This window comes from Octopus bimaculoides, chromosome 4 (assembly GCF_001194135.2).
Source record: "Octopus bimaculoides isolate UCB-OBI-ISO-001 chromosome 4, ASM119413v2, whole genome shotgun sequence".
Lineage (NCBI taxonomy): Eukaryota > Metazoa > Mollusca > Cephalopoda > Octopoda > Octopodidae > Octopus > Octopus bimaculoides.
In genome coordinates, this window is record NC_068984.1 from 114,201,450 (window position 1) to 114,220,409 (window position 18,960).

Consider the following 18,960-nt stretch of genomic DNA (forward strand, 5'->3'; position numbering starts at 1 on the left):
CATGGGTATATGATATATGGGAGGCGCAATGGCCCAGTGGTTAGGGCAGCGGACTCGCGGTTTCAATTCCCAGACTGGGCATTGTGAGTGTTTATTGAGCGAAAACACCTAAAGCTCCACGAGGCTCCAGCAGGGGATGGTGGTGAACCCTGCTGTACTCTTCCACCACAACTTTCTCTCACTCTTTCTTTCTATTTCTGTTGTGCCTGTAATTCAAAGGGTCAGCCTTGTCACGCTGAATCTCCCCGAGAACTATGTTAAGGGTACACGTGTCTGTGGAGTGCTCAGCTACTTGCATGTTAATTTCACGAGCAGGCTGTTCCGTTGATTGGATCAAATGGAACCCTCGACGTCGTAAGCGACAGAGTGCCAACAATAACAACAACATGTGATATATGATCTTCCTAACTCTCACTTTAATTTACCTGATATATTTTCAACACAATCTGTTCTGTACTAACTTGATTTTAGAACAGTGAAAACTATCACCTAAGAACCTAGTAAAAGCTATTATGAGAGCATCCCTAAAACTTCTTTCTTACTTAACCCAGCCAAAAAAGAAAAATTAGCTGAAGCCTTAATCACTGTTACAAAAGCAACAGCTGTACTGTGTCCAGCACCAGAATCTGCATGCATACAGAAACAGAGTGGATAGTGACAAAAATTGTTGTTCAGATTGTCATGTTGCTCTCCTTACAATTCATCACCATATGGTTCTAAACTGGTGTAGAATAGTTGGACTAACAGATCTGAATCACACCTTGTCATTTGGCCAACTGCAACATCAAATGACTAACAGAGCTAAGTGAAGATAACACAAGGTACCTGTCACTTCATTCTGTTGTAAATCTATTAGCTTGTCTCATTAACCCGTTTGTTACCACATTGATGATAATCATGAAAATAATGAAGAATTTAGTGAAGTAACTTTATTATTGAGTTGATGTTTAAAAAAATAAAGTAGCATGGCATTTTCATGGAAGGGTTTAATTTAAATCACATTTAAATGTAGAAGTTTTTATTATAGAACCAGAAGTAAAGTAAATTTGTTGGAATTTAGAAAATAAATTATGAAATTTTGATGGAAAGTATTAATTTAAATCATATTTAAAATGTTTTTATCACAGAACCAAAGGTCTCAAGCAGGTTGGTATCAAATGGGTTAAACACATTTTCATTAGTAATCTTACAAGATAATTTAAGCAAAAACAACTTTTCTTTCAGATGAATGTCCAGCTAAACTTGAGAAGTGTCCACAATGGCACAAAAGAGATGACTGTCCAATGCTTGAAAAATTCCGTAACTATGAGATTTAACCAACCTATTATTTTATTTTATATACCAACCAATTATTTTATTCTCTAGAATGAATTTTGGGTTTTATTATTTCACAGAAGAGATGAAAATATGTTTCCTATTGAAGACGGAATTTTTTTATTTTCATTTATGGCCTTATTAGATAGCTCAATATAATTTAGATTTGAAGTTTTGTTCTCTAATATAATTTTACTTCTGTAAACATTGTACTTGACAATCACAGAACAGCTTTAAAATGACTTTATTGTGTATATTTCATTAAGATATGTTTATTGAAAAACATTTGCTTCAAAGCTTTTGAAAAGAAATTAAATAAAACACACTCCAAAAGCCAATGAAGGGGCTTCTTTCCAGGGTTTCTCAGGGTGGAGTGCATGCCCCTGACCTGTTTTTGGTGGGGCATGGATTATTTCAAAAAAGGGGATCATGAAAAAAGTGAACAAAACATGCAATAGCTTTAATTAAAACTACATCTATACATACCTGATATATGCTGTGCTGGATTCTATTTCTTTTATTTAAAAAAAAATATAGAACTATTGTTCTAGTCAGTCATTGAACTGCTAGAAACAGCAGGCAAGTATTCCCCCAGTCACACTACCATCTTGGATAGTGTAGTTGTTGGAAGACTGTTAATCACAGGATTGCACGATAATGGCTAACCTCGATCTAAATGTTAAATGTTTAAAAGTAAAGTGTGATGGCTAAGTTTTGGAAATTATTACTACAGCTGCATACACTTCTACGGTGATCATTATATACGTATATTACATCTTGTATCAAGATTATAGCTTCAACATTTTATTCGGAAATAAAAATTATGATGTTGCCATTTTGCTTTTTTACATTATTATTGCTGCATGTGGAAGTTATTGGAGAACAGAAATGGTAGCATGTTATGCCATTTGATTATCTTCATACTATTGCCACCAAGATGGACTTGAACATACAAATATAATTTTTTTATCACTGGTGCTATGATATGGCAACATGTTCTCTAGTGAAGAAAATGTTTTCATACATATATAATATTAATGTCCTTGAAAAGAGCATGAACATCATATCTTCCTATTTCCATTAAAATAGCGGATATAGTCAAGAAGGTATAGTAGAAAACTGAAATACATATTTTCCTAATGATTTAAAATTTCAGAGGAAATCCTAATGATATATGACAAAATAACATGGTGGTGGTAACTGTGTGTTTGTGTATATATTTAATCATCATTAATTTCATGATAGATAATTATATACAATTAGCTGAACCCGTGAAAAGTTCACGGAAAACATAAAAAATGTAAGCATCTGTAAATAGTGCACTGGTGCCATAAGAAGTGTTTGTATAGTATAACCGTCTATCTTTATGTTCTGAGTTCAAATTCTGCCGAGGTCGACTTTGCCTTTCGTCCTTTGGGGGCTCGATAAATTAAGTACCAGTTGTGTACTGGAGTCGATCTAATCAACTGGCCCCCTCCCCACAAAAATTTCAGGACTATAAAAGCATATTGTGACAGTTAAAGAAAGTAATGTAACACCAATGACTATATAATCCAACCAAAATTTGTTACACAAACGTAAACGGAATTACTATTTAACCTTAAAATACAACGTACATATTCAAAGGACCTTCTTGGTTTAGTGGTACGAAACGTTTTTCTGGTATTCTTTTACTTGTTCAGTCATTTGACAGTGGCCATGCTAGAGCACCACCCTTTAGTCGAAGAAATTGACCCCTGGACTTATTCCCTGTAAGCCTGGTGCATATTCTATCAGTCTTTTCTGCTGAACAGCTAAATTAGAGACGCAAACGCACCAACATCGGTGTGAAGCAATGATGGTGGTGGTGGGACAAACACATATATATGATGGGCTTGGCAGTAGTAGTGATGCTGGCTGGTGCGATTTTGTAGTTTGCTGGTATGCAGAGAGAGAGAGGCAGACAGTAAGTGTCAAATAGTCCACAGCGAAGTTTTCACCTCTCTTCCTACCCGTTGCTTTGCCACTGACTGGAATTGTTTTACTTGTCTTCAAAAGTGAAATTGACATCCAATATTTGCTGTGTAAGTATCTACTGTCTCTCTCTTTCTCTTCCTTTGTGTCCCTCTTTTTCTCCTGCTTTTGATTTAACAATGTGTATACGTATCTATGTCTCTACTTCTCTTGCAATGAACGCCGTCACCACTCACTGTCTCTCAGGTCTTTTCTGAAACATTTAAAGACAAAACAAACACTCTCTCTGGCTTTGCCACTTCTTTGAAATGTGACACACAACACAGGTACATACAAAAACAAAAAGTTAGCGTATTAATATTATTGATAATCCCGCGCCATATCGTGGTTTATTATTTAAGCTGATGTCGATCCCTCCGCGGTGTTGTTTTGCATTTATAATAAAATAAATATATACAAATCATAAATTAAAAAAAAATATATAGTACAGTACTGTTTCCACTTCGCAGATTTCCCGTAACACTCGCGATAGTCATGGGATTACTGTATATCATACATATAAGATATTTATGCACACAGTTTGTCTGAGAAACCTAAAATAAAATTAAAAGTAGTAAACTAAATGTATTTTAAAACTATCTTGAAAACAAATATAGAGATGCAAAATAATATCTTTTGTTTTCTTTGCACAAAGAAAAATAAAACAACTTTGTTTCAGTATTTTAACCATTTATCCAGAAGCCAAGTACCTCCAATGGTAATCTTCCAGTTTCGAGAGGTTAAAAAAGTAAATAAAATACAAGGGAAATAACTGAACGTCTTACCAGTATTATCCGTACTACTTTGTTTATAAATAAATCACGTGATTTGATTGACGTTAACTGTTTATATATAAATCACAGATTGAATATCATAGTTTCTTATGAGAAATCGAAAATGCCTCGTGGAAGACCGGCTGCACATCTTATTGTTGCTGAAAACGAAATCCTCACTCGTGAATTAATATTAGAGGAAAAATAGAAAATCTGTGATTTAAGCAGTAGCTCAAGATACAGAATGTTTGAATTGTGTGCGCATCGTCGACTTATTAGAAATAAGTTTACCTGCGACGACTGTCTAGTACCATGCGAACTTATTACACGTGGTGACAGATGGAAAAGAATGGTACTGTAAACAGTGTAAAAAAAGAAATCTGTCCGCTACAGTTCATTTTTTGAAAGGAGCCATTTATAAAAAAAAAAATTCCGTCGCATGCTGTTTTAGAGAAAAAGCAGTACGGATAATACTGGTAAGTCGTTCAGTTATTTCCCTTGAATATTTTTATTTATTTCTTTTACCTCTCGAAACTGGAAGATTATCACCTCCAGCATCCTTTTAAAAAAAGTATATAAGCGCTACCAGTTGTTCTGCTGAGAACTAAAAAACCAATTTAGTTTTTGCTGCTACAACAATAATAAAAGAGTTGTCAGTTTGCGTTTACTGCTTCTAGCAGTTTTAAATTTCAGTTTATGAATAGTGAAGAGGTATGCTTTGCAACCACAGTTCTGAGTTCAATCCCACAATGTAGCAGCTATAATGTTAAGTACAATAGCTTCAACTACTTTTGTCGATAAACTTTGCAGAAGTCAATCCAGCGTGTGTACCATTTTTGATATGGAAGGTAACTCGGCTCAGCATTTCGCTAATAAATTTATATCCATAAACCGCAATATTGAGGTTAATAATTGCCTAAAATCCCCTTAGAGGTGATGATCCGGTACTACTAAAGCAGTGCGGACCCGAACGCGCAGTCGCGCGTCCGCGCTAGCTAGTCGTGAGTGGTCGATCCTAACCCTAACCCTAAACACGTATTCATTTGCACACGCGGGTTAGGGTTAGGATCGACCACTCAAGACTAGCTAGCGCGTTCGGGTCCGCGCTGCTTTAGTAGTACCGATGATCCTAGCATGCCAGCAGTCCAGGTACTGAAACGAGATAATCATGTGGTTTCAAATTCAGATCCATTATGTATTTCTTTGGGCAAGAGTCATCTGCTATAGCCCCTCTCTAACCAATGCTTTGTAAGCGAGTGGAAACTGTCGAAGCCCACCATGTGTGTGCATGTGTATTTATCTGTCTGCCTCACTGCTTGAGAGCATCTCAAAAACTTAGCAGTCTAGCAAAAATACACTAATAGAATAAGTACTAGAGTCAAGTTGATTGGCCAAACCTGTCAAGGTGGCCACCATTGAGTAAAAAAAAAAAGTAAGAAATACTGATTTGTCAAAATTACAAGATCTTAATTGTTGAAGCTGGTATTTTCAATGAGTCTTTTTTTACTATAATGATTCAAGTAATAAATACCTCTACATTCACACAAGGCAATGCTTGAAGACATTTGCATCAATAATTCTGAATATTAACCCTTCAGCAAATTGTAGGGCAGCAAACATATTGCTCCCCCTGCCTGACAAATTACTAAAATAAAATTAGGAAGTATGATTAATAAAAACTTTGATATAAAACAATTACTTTATTCTTGTGTCATTACTGCTTTATGAATTATTTAATCTTTTAGCATTCAAACTGACCATATCAGGCCATCCTACAATGTTGTTCTAAAAATAAACAAAAACATCATTGAAATTTCAAAGCTACAAATGTAATGCATGCTTAATACACAACAATTTGATTAAACAATCATTACATTTACCAAAATAATGTGAATGCTAGAGTTAATGAAATTTAAGGAAAATAGTTTAAAAAATTGATGAAAAAAAAAAGAAAATTTACATAATTTTGATGTAGTCAGAATATTTAATGTGAAATATGTTTGACAACTCTTTACTTGTTTCAGTCATTTGACTGCGGCCATGCTGGAGCACCGCATTTAGTTGAGCAAATCGACCCCAGGACTTATTCTTTGTAAGCCTAGTACTTTATCAGTCTCTTTTGCCGAACTGCTAAGTGACGGGGACATAAACACACCAGCATCGGTTGTCAAGCAATGCTAGGGAGGACAAACACAGACACACAAACATATATACACGACGGGCTTCTTTCAGTTTCCGTCTACCAAATCCACTCACAAGGCTTTGGTCGGCTCGAGGCTATAGTAGAAGACACTTGCCCAAGATGCCATGCAGTGAAACTGAACTCGGAACCATGTGGTTGGTAAGCAAGCTACTTACTACACAGCCACTCCTGCGCCTATTAATAACATTAATATTTTGATGGAAATTAGCAAGTTTTAGCCCTAAATATTATCGCACCATTCCATATCCAAGTCACTAATAACTCAGGATCCTTAATGTCCAAAATCTTCACAGGTATTTACCATTGACTTGCTTAGGCACAGATACGCCCGCCCCTGGGTCACTATTAACCACTTTACTAATACCATAACTGATGAAGACTACATATAGTTCATGTGAATGTATAAGGATTGATAATTGAAAGACTCTAGCAGATGGAAGTTGGAGAAAATAGGGATGGAATCAACATAAGTGATGTAATCAGATCGTAAGAGGCAGATTGATTTTATCTGGAAACAGCAAAATAAAAGTCAAATTAATGCTTACAGCACCGATTTCTAGAACCCCATAGAATACTCCAAGAAAAATTTGCTTAGATTAAGAGTAAAGCAATTTCAAACAGCAATACATTGAAATTAGAAACAATGTAAAATACCGGTTATAATAAATAGAATAATGATAATAACACAAATGATACGAGAATTTCTTTTATTGATTTTTTTCTTTTTCCTTTGTTTTTTTTTAAAGTTTTTCTGCTGTTTTTTTTTTTTTATGTTAGCTTGCTATTTTGCAAATTTCAACATAAAAGTTGTACAGTTTGGGAGTGCTAAATTGGAGGCAGAGCTAGCTACGACTTTTTTTTGTTTTTTTTTTAGGAGATACTAAAGTTAGCTTGTAGCCAAATATACTGGATGGGGGGAAAAGAAAAAAAAAACCCAAAACTGTAGCCCCAAACATAATGAACTAATATATAATTATTAGTCAGATTCCACAGATGAATTAACTAAATGCAGTATTAAGTATATAGCTCCTCCTCCTTTAATTTCCTAGAAATTATTCCAGACATCAAAATACAAGACAGGGTTATGACAACCAGGTTGGTTAAAAAAAACCTGCATTTGAAACACAATCACAACTCCACTTGTGTAGAAATGGACCGATGAAGTGATAACTAAGGTAAAGAAAGGGAATTAGATTATTGACCAACCTTAGGCAGCACTATATGACAAAGAAAGGGTTTTTTTGTTTGTTTTTGTTTAGCTTGATTTTTGTTTTTTTTCTTCTTCTTCCCCCTCCTCCTTTGATAATAATGAACTTGATAAGCTGAAAGATTAGGAGCTAACTGACCAGGAAATAGGCAAGTGAGTGGTTGGATGTACCAGCAATATTGGAGAGAAAAGAGAGCACAAGACAATTGCTATAGATATTAGATTATTTTTGATTTACGATATTGCAAAGAAAAAAAAAATTAGAAAGAAAAGGAGGGAGGAAATAATAAAATATACATAAGGAAGTCCTTGGGAGTAGAGGTGACATTCAAGGGTTTGTAAAATCCCTCTGATGAATCAGATAATGGTGAATTATATATTATACTGAACAAATTCAAGTTACCTTTTGAACATTGCATCTCCAACAGAGATAAGATAGATAAAAAGTGAATATTAGTCATATAACTGACAATATTTTGTTTTTAAATTGAAGTAGACCCCATGCATAAGGAAAAATAAAAAGACAAAAACAATAATTTCAATACTTAGATCTTAATAAGAAGCGAAACAGGGAATACATCTAATTCAATTTTTAAAATACCAAACATAGCAATTTAAAATTTTTTTGCTTTTCTTTTTTTTTTTTTTGCAATTTCCACTGAATCACAAATCTGGATTGGTATAGTTCGAGAACAGGAAGAGACTAAAAAAAAATATATATATAAAGTGAAAAGTGGGATTACAAACAACAATGTTCAACACCCAGGATGATCTTAAGGTTTACTGCCAGCAGTAGTCCAAATAAGAAAAAAAAGAACAGAAGGAACAGATAGAAAAAGTAGGGCACTCCCTTATAAAAAGAAGAAAAAAAATTAAATATTTAACAGAAAGAAAGAAAAACAATATTTAAACCTCTAAAACTATTTATTTTTCCATTTTAGTACTAGACGATTTTTCTGATCATAGAGAGCATAGAAAATATATAAATAATAAAGAAAAAAAAAACAAAGAAATCCAGCCACTCTCATTATACTAATTCAAGTAGAACTTCAAGAAATATTATCAAGCCATTCTGAAAGCCCCCCAACAAACACAACAGTTATATTTTACAAAGAGATAAGGCAAATATCCGAGAACTGTAAAGGTAAAAGGAAATGGGTGTGGAGAGAATTAAAAAAAGTTTTGCTCATTAAGATTTTTCACCTTTGTCATATAGCACTTCTCCAAAGTTACTTGCAATCACCTATCCTCTCTTCAACCTCCCCACTCAATAGATTTTTATGGAGGGGCACCCATGGTAGAAGTAAGTAGAGTATTTTCTTTTTTTTTTTACCTCCTCTACCTATTCAAGAGGATACCTGGAAAACTAAGGAAGAAGAGAACAAAAATGGAGAAAAATAAAGTTCCATCCATCAAAGTTGTGTGTGTATGTGTGTAACAGAAACATAACCATAAAAAGAAAATCACTTAAGAATTGGGATCAAAAACATGGAGGGGATAGGGAGTGGGGGGCATTAAGTGTTTACTTTTGGTCATACGTATTACTTTTCTCTCCATTAATGCATCTCTTAGTGAGGAAGCAAATATATTTGCTAGCTTGCTTAGCTGAACACAGCATCATCACCAGTAAGACATCAACGACGCCTTTTTGCTCGTACCATTAGTCAACTCCAAGGAGAATCCAGTTAACTACATCCCCATATATGCAAGTTGGTGACATATCTTTAAAACCAATTAGCAGGGATGTCATTGTAGTAGTAGATGTAGTAGTAATGGCAGTTATGGTGATGGGAAGGAGCTGCAGTAGCACTAGCAGTGCCACTATATCAGAACACCTACCATCCCAAGGAGTTGGAGTCACCTTTTGGCAAGCCGAAGTACTATACCAGATTTAGAACCAATGACCTTCCACTCCGGATCGTTGGGATCATCCTCAGTAGTTGAAGCGGAGGAACTGCTGGGCAGTGGAGAGCATGGATGGCTGCTTCCAGGTGTTGCTAGTTCAGCTTGAGAAATTTCTGGAGAGGTCGTTGAAGGGTTTTTCTGTACTTCCACTGAGGAATTTCCTACATGTAATTTTTCAACGTCTTCTTCACTAAGAGGGAATGTCCGTGGAACCCAAGGTTCAACACATAAATGCTCAAACATTTCATGAGAGATGGTCATGTTTTCATCATCATATGAAAAACGATCTGTTCTTGACACAGAACTACTCCGGCGTCTACCAATCTGCTCATCATTACATCTTAGTAACTGACCAGCAGAGTAAGTGGTTGGAGTAGAAGGGCGAGTCTGTAAACAACTGTCTAATGAAAAAGCTTGAGGAGGAGTCAACTTAGATGAATGATGAAATGTTGATGATGCTGGCGATAGCTTATAACCTGCCAGCATCTGATGAGAATGTTCTGCTCCTTCTGATTTCAAGAGAGTTTGTTCAAAAGACTGTTTTTTAGAACCACTTGCTGACTGACAGGATGTGAGCAGACTCTGTTGGTGTTTGTTATTGACATCCCCCACTTCTTCACGAAGTAAAGAGGATTTGTCAAACACATTTTGTTGGTTTTCCAGCTGTTTTAATTCATCAGATGCGTCGTCTATTGATGCAAAGAAAGACTTTGACTCAGTGACAGATTGCATTGAAGGATGTTTGTGTATGTTTGGGTTTGTAACAGACTGGGAAGGGGACTGAACCTGTAATTGTAGCAAAGGTGGTAGAGGGGGAAACTGTGATGCCACTGAGTGTAAGCTTTCATTGCCATGACGGCTAGAAGTCAATGAGTGAGTTGGAGAACCAACCATAGAATTGCTGTCCATTAAGCTAACAGATTCAGGAGAAATTGGATCAGAATCATCTAACCTCACAGAGCGATTACTGCGCCTGCCATGTTGAAAATATGATACAAATCTTTTCTTTTCTTGAATTTCACACTTTGCATGCCGCTGTATGTAAAGTTCATCAGATAGATCTTCTATGGGAAGCTGGAAAGAAATGAAAGTTTATTATATTCAAATATTCATCACTGAACTACTATTGAAAACAGCTATAACAAAGAAGGATGTAATACAATCATCAATATTATTTCATTATATTAAGTGGATCAATTAGAGTAAAATGATTCTGGCCAATTTAGTTAGAATCATCAACATCTCATCCAATTCTAAGTTAAACACCAGTTGATGTACATTTGTTATTTTCAATATTATTTTCAAATTGCACTCCTTTTTAAGGGATTTTATATTAAATATTTTGCAATAAAATATCTTATTTCCAAAATGAAGAATTTTCTTTTTAATCTTTACTTCATATGTAAAGCCAATCTGCCTCCTCCCCCGATATTTTGTGTGACAAGAAGGGATTACAACTAGAATAAGGCAAACTGAACTGATTTTGCTCCGATTGAAAAACTTTTGGATAATGTATTTGTTGAAAATAATTTGGTCATGTGATGCATACGGATGGGGACAGCAGCATAAAGCGTCGAGCTCTAATTGTGGAGGGAACCTGTGGGAGGGATAGACCCAGGGGACACAGGACGAAGTGGTGAGAAAGGATCTTCAGACACTGGGCCTCACTGAGGAAATGACAAGGGACTGAGAAATGTGGCAATTTGTTGTACTTGATAAGACTCATCAAGCTAAGTAAAATCGCTGTCCTCCACAAACATGGGCTTGTCCTTTCAGGTGCCAGTGACACTTAAAAGAACTCATGCCAGTGCTGTGTAAACGCACATAAAAAGCACCCAGCACACACTTAAGTGGTTGGGTTAAGAAGGGCATCCAGCCGTAAAAACCATGTCACAACAGACAACTAGAGTCTGGACAGCTCCCAGTTAGCCAACTCTATGTCAAACCATCCAATCCATGCCAGCATAGAAAGCAGACCTTAAATGATGATGAGTCTATGTAGAAAATATAGAAATCACAAGACATTAATCTAGTGCTACTATCAAGTGATTATTTAAGTATAGTGGCTAATATCAAAAGTTTATGTGAAGATGAATATTATCCACATAAATTACGAGGATATAATTGCAACAACAGCACTTTCACAGCACAAGTGGTCTCAAATTACATGAGCCATGAACTAACAATGTCACCATTTTGAAGACCAAAAAAAAATTGCAGTAACCAAGCTAGAACAATCTATTATGATTTACATGCAAAATCCTAATACTTGTTTTTTCAATATAAATCCAACATCCTCAAAAAGAAAAATAGCTATATAAATACATGGAGTTAGAAGGGAACAAAAAAGTTCTTAAATTAATTTTCACTGATCTTGTTCTTCTTAATGATTTTCAATTGTATGATACCATACCTCATCATCCTCAGCATCATTTGTCTCAGTTTCATCATCACTTTCATTCTTAATATGAGCTGGAACTATGATACCATTGGTCTTGCCAGAAATAGCTTCCTTTATTGTGGTACAGGGAGACTTTACAGATGAATTGATTCCTTCAGTTTCAGTTTTAGACTCAGAAGAATCTTCTCCAATTTCTCGCCACCTAGTAAACAATAATATTTTCTTTTTATAAAGATATGAAATTTATGAAATGATTTTAAATTACTTTACGTCAATAAATTTATTTGGATACGTTTAGCCTTTTAAACCATGAACTGGAAGTTTGAATTCATAAACTCAAAGCTGACCAAAAAAAACCCAAGAAAAACAAGGAGAAACTACAATCGCAGAAGTTTACAATTGTTCAATGATGAAGTGAATTATAATTAAATTACAATGTTTTTGAAATACAAGTAAAATGTTTCAAGCAAAAGGGTCCCTAAGAGACTCAAATACTGAACAGCAGGGACTTTTTAACCCTTTAGCATTCAAATTACTGTGTCAAATGTCATGCTTATTTATTCATGTTTTGAATTTATTTAAAGAATGATATTGTAAGGTAGGTTTGAGAGGCTAGATCTAGCCAGTTTTAAATGTTAAAGGGTTAAGAAAGGTATCTTATTGTATTTAAATGTGAAAGGTATCTTATTGTATTTACTGGATAATGGTCTAATTCTAAATTGCAATCCTACAAGAGATATTCTCATAATGGCAGTGTTTCCCCTATATGTAAAGTTATTTATGAAAACTCACTTTGGCGTTACTATTTCTTTATATTGTAACTTTTCGACTCTGGTAGAAGCAGCCATACTATACGGAATGACAATATTATTGATATCAAAGGCACTCTCCCCACGTCTTTTCCTTAGTGTAGCTTCCTTCATTTCTTTAAAAGTATATGAAGGAAAATTCATTGCAGACGAAGCATCTTTCAAACCAGAGGATTCAGAGGTCATTCTAAACCTCCGCTTTCCAAGTCTGCCGCTGCCCAATGAAAGAGAACGCGAAGGTAATTTCTTCAGAGCTGTGAACAAAAAAAATAAAATAAAATAAAATAAAAAATAAGCTTAAAAATGCTGTTTAAATAAACAATATCAATGAACAATTTAAATAGTACCAATTTAATTTATCATTATTAAATACAACTCCTTATTAGCCTATTAATATCTCTAAGATTAAGTAGATAAATAATTATTGAGGAAAAAAGAGAAAATACATTATATACACCTATATTCAATTATCTTTCTTTACTCTTTTTTCTTTTACTTGTTTCAGTCATTTGACTGTGGCCATGCTGGAGCACCGCCTTTAGTCGAGCAAATCGACCTCAGGACTTATTCTTTGTAAGCCTAGTACTTATTCTATCGGTCTCTTTTGCCGGACCGCTTAGTTACGGGGACGTAAACACACCAGCATCGGTTGTCAAGCGATGTTGGGGGGACAAATACAGACACACAAACACTTACACACACATATATACGACGGGCTTCTTTCAGTTTCCGTCTACCAAATCCACTCACAAGGCTTTGGTCAGCCTGAGGCTATAGTAGAAGACACTTGCTCAAGGTGCCACGCAGTGGGACTGAACCCAGAACCATGTGGTTGGTAAGCAAGCTACTTACCACACAGCCACTCCTGCTCCCGCCATTAGACCCGTCACTACCACTCGGTATTGACATCACCATGTCCCCTTCCTATCACTTTCTACCTCTATCATGTAGCTCATGATGTACCAATAACCAACATGTAAGTTATTTCCTTTCATTTTTCATACTGCACATTCTGGTTTGCTCCCTTTATTATTTTTTTTCCATCAACTTCTCAGTTTTGTGACATTGAATAAACAGAAACAGTGTAAAAGAGTGATGTAGAGAGAACTCTTTAGTCTCACTTGGAACAAGGAAACTTCTCTAGTATCAGTGCCTCAATAGAATGTATATCATGCACTCATTGGTTGGTCTCAAGGAAAAGTATCCAGCTGTAGAAATCATGCCAAAAATGCAAGATACAGCAAAGTGTTCTCCAAAATAACTGACTTGCGCCATAATGGTCAGCACAGAGAAATGTAAAACGATGATGAAACTCAATATTTAAGTAGGTCAAACTGCAAAACAAGCTAACTTAAGAATTATCTCCCCTTCTTACCAGTGCTGGTACAGTGACAAAGGCAAACATGCTGCTGTTTCTCTGAAGATAATTTCCCAAATATTAAAGGAGTATAATTTATTTTCAAGGATTCTAGACCAAAATTTCCTGACTACTAGGTCTAACCTAACTTTCACACACACACACACACACACACAAAAAAAAAACGCAAACTGCAGAATGGCTATTTTCAGGTGTAAGTTATATTTGAAAATAGCTCTGATCAAAACAGAAAAGGCATAAAATTAAAATTGCCAAACCAAATAGTCATATACTACAGGATGAACACCTACTGCAGTCATTTGATTAACTCACCAATAGCCAACTGTGCTGCCCTGCGTTTCTTGATTTCAGTTCTACAGAGACGTTTATCTGTCACTTTGTTTTGCGGAGTTGTAGGCAAAGAGGACGATGTGGCTGATGATGTGGTCATAGTCAGTGAGACAGGTGAAGTTGAAGGTGGACGAGATTTCTGTACAGGTTTTTTGTCATATCGACTTCTGAATTCTGGAAATAAAATATAATAAAGTATAATAGAAATAAGTTAATACCTGACAATCTCCAACATATTTCTGTAAACCTCTTCTCAAATATACATATATATATTTACATATATATTTACACATACACAAAGTAAATGTAATTTATCAGTTGTTAATTTTCTGCAACAATGGTTAAGACTAAGTTGCACATTTCTAGAAATGTGCTGGAAGAACCATCTATTTTAACCAAGATGAGCGAGATCGTTGCTAGTGCCCCTGGACTGGCTCTTGTGCGGGTGGCACATAAAATACACCATTTTGAGCGTGGCCGTTGCCAGTACCGCCTGACTGGCCTTCGTGCGGGTGACACGTAAAAGCACCCACTACACTCTCTGAGTGGTTGGCGTTAGGAAAGGCATCCAGCTGTAGAAACTCTGCCAAATCAGATTGGAGCCTGGTGTAGCCATTTGGTTTCACCAGTCCTCAGTCAAATCGTCCAACCCATGCTAGCATGGAAAGTGAACGTTAAACGACGATGATGATGATGGGTATAATTAGAGTATGCAGCACTGTCAAGATACAAGAGATAACACGAATGACAGGATAAGAGTCATTAAGTCATTTTCATATCCATTTAGTGATTCTATTTATTTAAAGAAATAAATTTAATAAGTATTTGTAAAGACACTTACTCGCTGATGACAGCAATACTGCTGCAGCATTTTTCAACTTTTTGCTGGTACGTCGAGCTTCATTTTGTAAAAGTTTTTGCCTTCTGGAAATATAAATGATCAGAATCAAGTTGTGTAAAATGTTTGAAAAGTCAAATGCCTGTAAGTAAAGCTTTATAGGGCTAAATTTAAAAAGAGCATTTAAAAAAAAATATTCTAAAATTCAATTTTTATATTTTTTCATATACTTGTACACAACCCTGTGCGATTCTCACTGCCTAAATTCAGAAAATTATATTAATCCAGGGGTTTTCAAACTTTTTGACTTTATATTTCAGGCTTTACCTTAGCATGAGACGGGTGTAATTTGGGTTTTAGAGGTTTGCTAAGTCATAGGTATTAAAAGAGTAAACTCCCAACCTTTATTAAGTTTATGAGAAGTAAAATGTTATTGTGTGATATTATTTGCATTGTTTCACATCAGTTTTTCCTTGCTGACTTGGTTTAGAGAGATCTGCTGCACAGTATATAAACGCTTATGAAATTTATACATAAATATTTGCTTAAAATAACATATATTTTTACATTTATTTATTTAACAGTATTTAACAAATAGGTTTATTGCCAATTAAAAGATTTCGATTAAAAAACATATATAAAATCAAATTGCCCATAAAAAGTATTTGCTGTCTACGGACCCCCTGTGATCCGTGGACCACAGTTTGAAAACCCCTGTATTAATCTATATTAGCCACGTGAAAATAGAACATACATATGCTGTTTGTGATTCTTCCTACCTCCCACTTTTACACAAATTACTATGAAACTGATACTTTAGGTATCAAATGTAAACTTTTTCCTTACATAGACAAGCACTATATGAATTATGCATTGTTAGTTTTTAACTTGTAAATTTACATTAAATTTATATTAAATTTTACATTTAATATAAATTGATACAGAAGTGAATGAAATTTATACATATTTCCCCAAGATTGGTTACTAAATCGAATGAATTGATTTTTAAACAAATAACCTGAGTTCCATGCATTGAATGAAATGTCCTTCTCTATGACCTCCTTTCTGCCAACATTAACCACACCCAAAGTGATTTTAAGCCCTTTATCAACCCTTTAGCGTTCACATTACTCAACAAATTTGATGCTTATTTATTCACATTGTTTTGAAATAATCATGCATTATCTCATAGCTTTGATATTTCAATGATCTCATAGTTTATTTTTAGAATGAATTTGTAGAGTTTGCGTTGTGTAAGAGGCTGGATCTGGCCAGTTTGAACATAAAGCAGGTAGAATACCTGGGCTGAATATGGCAGGTTTCAATGCTAAATACCTATTCACTGTACAAGAATCTCAAATTGGCTACATTCATCTATACACTTAAATCTTCATATGAATTATCATCATAGGCCCTTTTTTTTTTTTAATGGAAAACACATTTGAGGGCCTTTTTCAAAAAGGCAGATCATTGGCATTGTTACAAAGAGGTGCAAATTTTACCAGTTCAGATTAATGAACAATTCTTAAAAAAACAAGACAAATTATTATGAGTTACTAAGAGAGGTCAGAGTGTGAATCATGATCACCACTCAACCATTTACTATAGTATACAAGATAAACATAGCATAATGACAGAGTAGATGGACACTAAAGGAATCGGTCAATATGACTGCATTCAGACATAATAGAAAAGGACGAAGACTGATGAGTGAAAAACTGTCCTGTCCTAATATTAGCAAAGTAAGACGGAAACAAGTGATGATATACTGTGCAGCAGATCTCTCTAAACCAAGTCAGCAAGGAAAAACTGATGTGAAACGATGCAAATAATATCACACAATAACATTTTACTTCTCATAAACTTAATAAAGGTTGGGAGTTTACTCTTTTAACACCTATGACTTAGCAAACCTCTAAAACCCAAATTACACCCGTCTCGTGCTAAATCAGACTTTCACCTGTAAAAACGTAATTGCATCTACTTAAATTGCTCCCAATTTATCACTTTCTATGTTATCACTAGTAAATACTACTGAAGAAGTTGTAATTTACATTATCTTTTTAAATACAAAACTTTACCAAATGAAATAAAAATAAAGCACCCTGACACACACAAAACTGTAGGGTAAAATATGGATACATACAAACAAGAAATCAAAATTTATATTTTTAAAAAATCACATACACACACAAAATAAATTTCGGTCAAAAAACACCCAGAAAATTAACCATAACACTATACTTAGTTGAACAATTTCTGTAGGTTTTCTTTTCAATATTATTCTTTTCAGAGAAAGTTGTCTTTGTTTTTAAAACCATTGGAGAATATCACAAGGAAAAGCATAATTTTAAAAAATCTATTTTCATCTTATCTCTAATTTCTATGCAAGTTCTCCAAACTCAGATATTTACACCACAGGAACCATTCTATTCAAGTAAATTTCTAAGACTTCAATTTTATTTTCATTGCTTGTGATATTCAGAAATACTAACGCCCACTCAACTAAAATGAAACATTTTATTAGTATTTTAAATCTACCGAGAGACAGAAACCTTTCAAAAAACATTTTTGAATTTAGCTGAACGTCAGTCATGTTGTATGTTCATCACTTTTGAGAAAAATGAGCGTTCATATAAGCCATTTTATACTAAAACTGTATACCAAAAGTGACAAATAACAGTTATCATCATGATACTTGCATGGGTTAGATGAATTTGTTGAAACAGATTTGCTAAGGCCTTCTAGTTACCAACCCTCAACTGTTTCTAAGCAAGATAATATTTTCTCTTGGTCAGATATGGAAATGAATAACATCATTTGTACGATGTTTGTTCACAACAAACGCGTAATGGTCCAGACAAGAGTATGTCTGCCTATTAAATCCATTCACAAGGCTTCGGTCAGCCTGAGGTTATAGAAAACACCCAGAATCCAAATATCTCTAAGAAGCAAACTTCTCAACTGCACAATCACATCTGCATTTTTTTTTTTCTATTCAATACGTTTCATACGGGTATGATTACAGAATGGTAATCACCTAACAGAAAGCATTTTTCTTGTACAAGTTAGCCAGTTATCAGAGCATGATGACATTTCAGTTGATATACTATGTAGGTCATGTTTATGAGAAAGTATAGTACAAATGAAATGGATTACTTCACTCTATGACCTCCTTTCTGCCAACATTAACCACACCCAAAGTATTTTTAAGCCCTTTATCAACCCTTTAACGTTCACATTACTCATCAAATTTGATATTTATTTATTCACATTGTTTTGAAATAATCATGCATTATCTCATAGCTTTGAGATTTCAATGATGCCATAGTTTATTTTTAGAATGACATTGTAGAGTTGATGTAAGAGGCTGGATCTGGTAAGTTCGAACATAAATCAGGCAGAATACTTGGGCTGGAAATGGCCGGTTTAAATGTTAAAGGGGTAAAAACCACACGTATCATACTGCCCTCAATACAATGCATGGAACTCATAGGCTACTTCAATAACCAATCCTGAGGAAACGCATATATTTAAATTTTATTCACTTTTTATATTAAATTAGGTATTTAATCCAAAATAAAGCAATTTACAAGTTAAACATTAACAATACATAATTCATATAGTGCTTGTCTATGTAAGGAAAAAGTGGCAACATCAATTAACAAAGAAATGAGAAGATAAATAGATAAGTGGAGCAGCAGATGGGGTCTTAACAGGTACAAAATAAGCAAAAGGTTCAAATATGTCCATATATATATATATATATTTATATATATATATATATATATATATATATTCATCCCTTCC

The 18,960-nt window shown here is 34.6% G+C and overlaps 2 protein-coding genes across 8 annotated transcripts in view; one reads left to right on the forward strand and one right to left on the reverse strand.

Annotated features, from left to right (window-relative positions):
• Positions 1-2,149, forward strand: part of LOC106881696 (dnaJ homolog subfamily C member 12) — a 21,797-nt gene extending 19,648 nt beyond the window's left edge. Inside the window, exon 5 of the mRNA XM_014932162.2 lies at positions 1,225-2,149. Coding sequence (XP_014787648.1) covers positions 1,225-1,316 — 92 coding nt within the window. The 3' untranslated portion in view covers positions 1,317-2,149. The remainder of the gene's footprint in view (positions 1-1,224) is intronic.
• A 4,826-nt stretch (positions 2,150-6,975) lies between these two features.
• Positions 6,976-18,960, reverse strand: part of LOC106881694 (KAT8 regulatory NSL complex subunit 1) — a 103,410-nt gene continuing 91,425 nt past the window's right edge. For all 7 annotated transcript variants that reach the window (XM_052967364.1, XM_052967365.1, XM_052967360.1 and 4 more), the window contains exons 5-9: positions 15,154-15,236; positions 14,295-14,486; positions 12,588-12,858; positions 11,808-11,997; positions 6,976-10,468 (exon numbers count right to left, since the gene is read on the reverse strand). In XM_052967364.1, the coding sequence (XP_052823324.1) occupies positions 9,347-10,468; positions 11,808-11,997; positions 12,588-12,858; positions 14,295-14,486; positions 15,154-15,236 (1,858 nt within the window). In that variant the 3' untranslated portion in view covers positions 6,976-9,346. The remainder of the gene's footprint in view (positions 10,469-11,807; positions 11,998-12,587; positions 12,859-14,294; positions 14,487-15,153; positions 15,237-18,960) is intronic.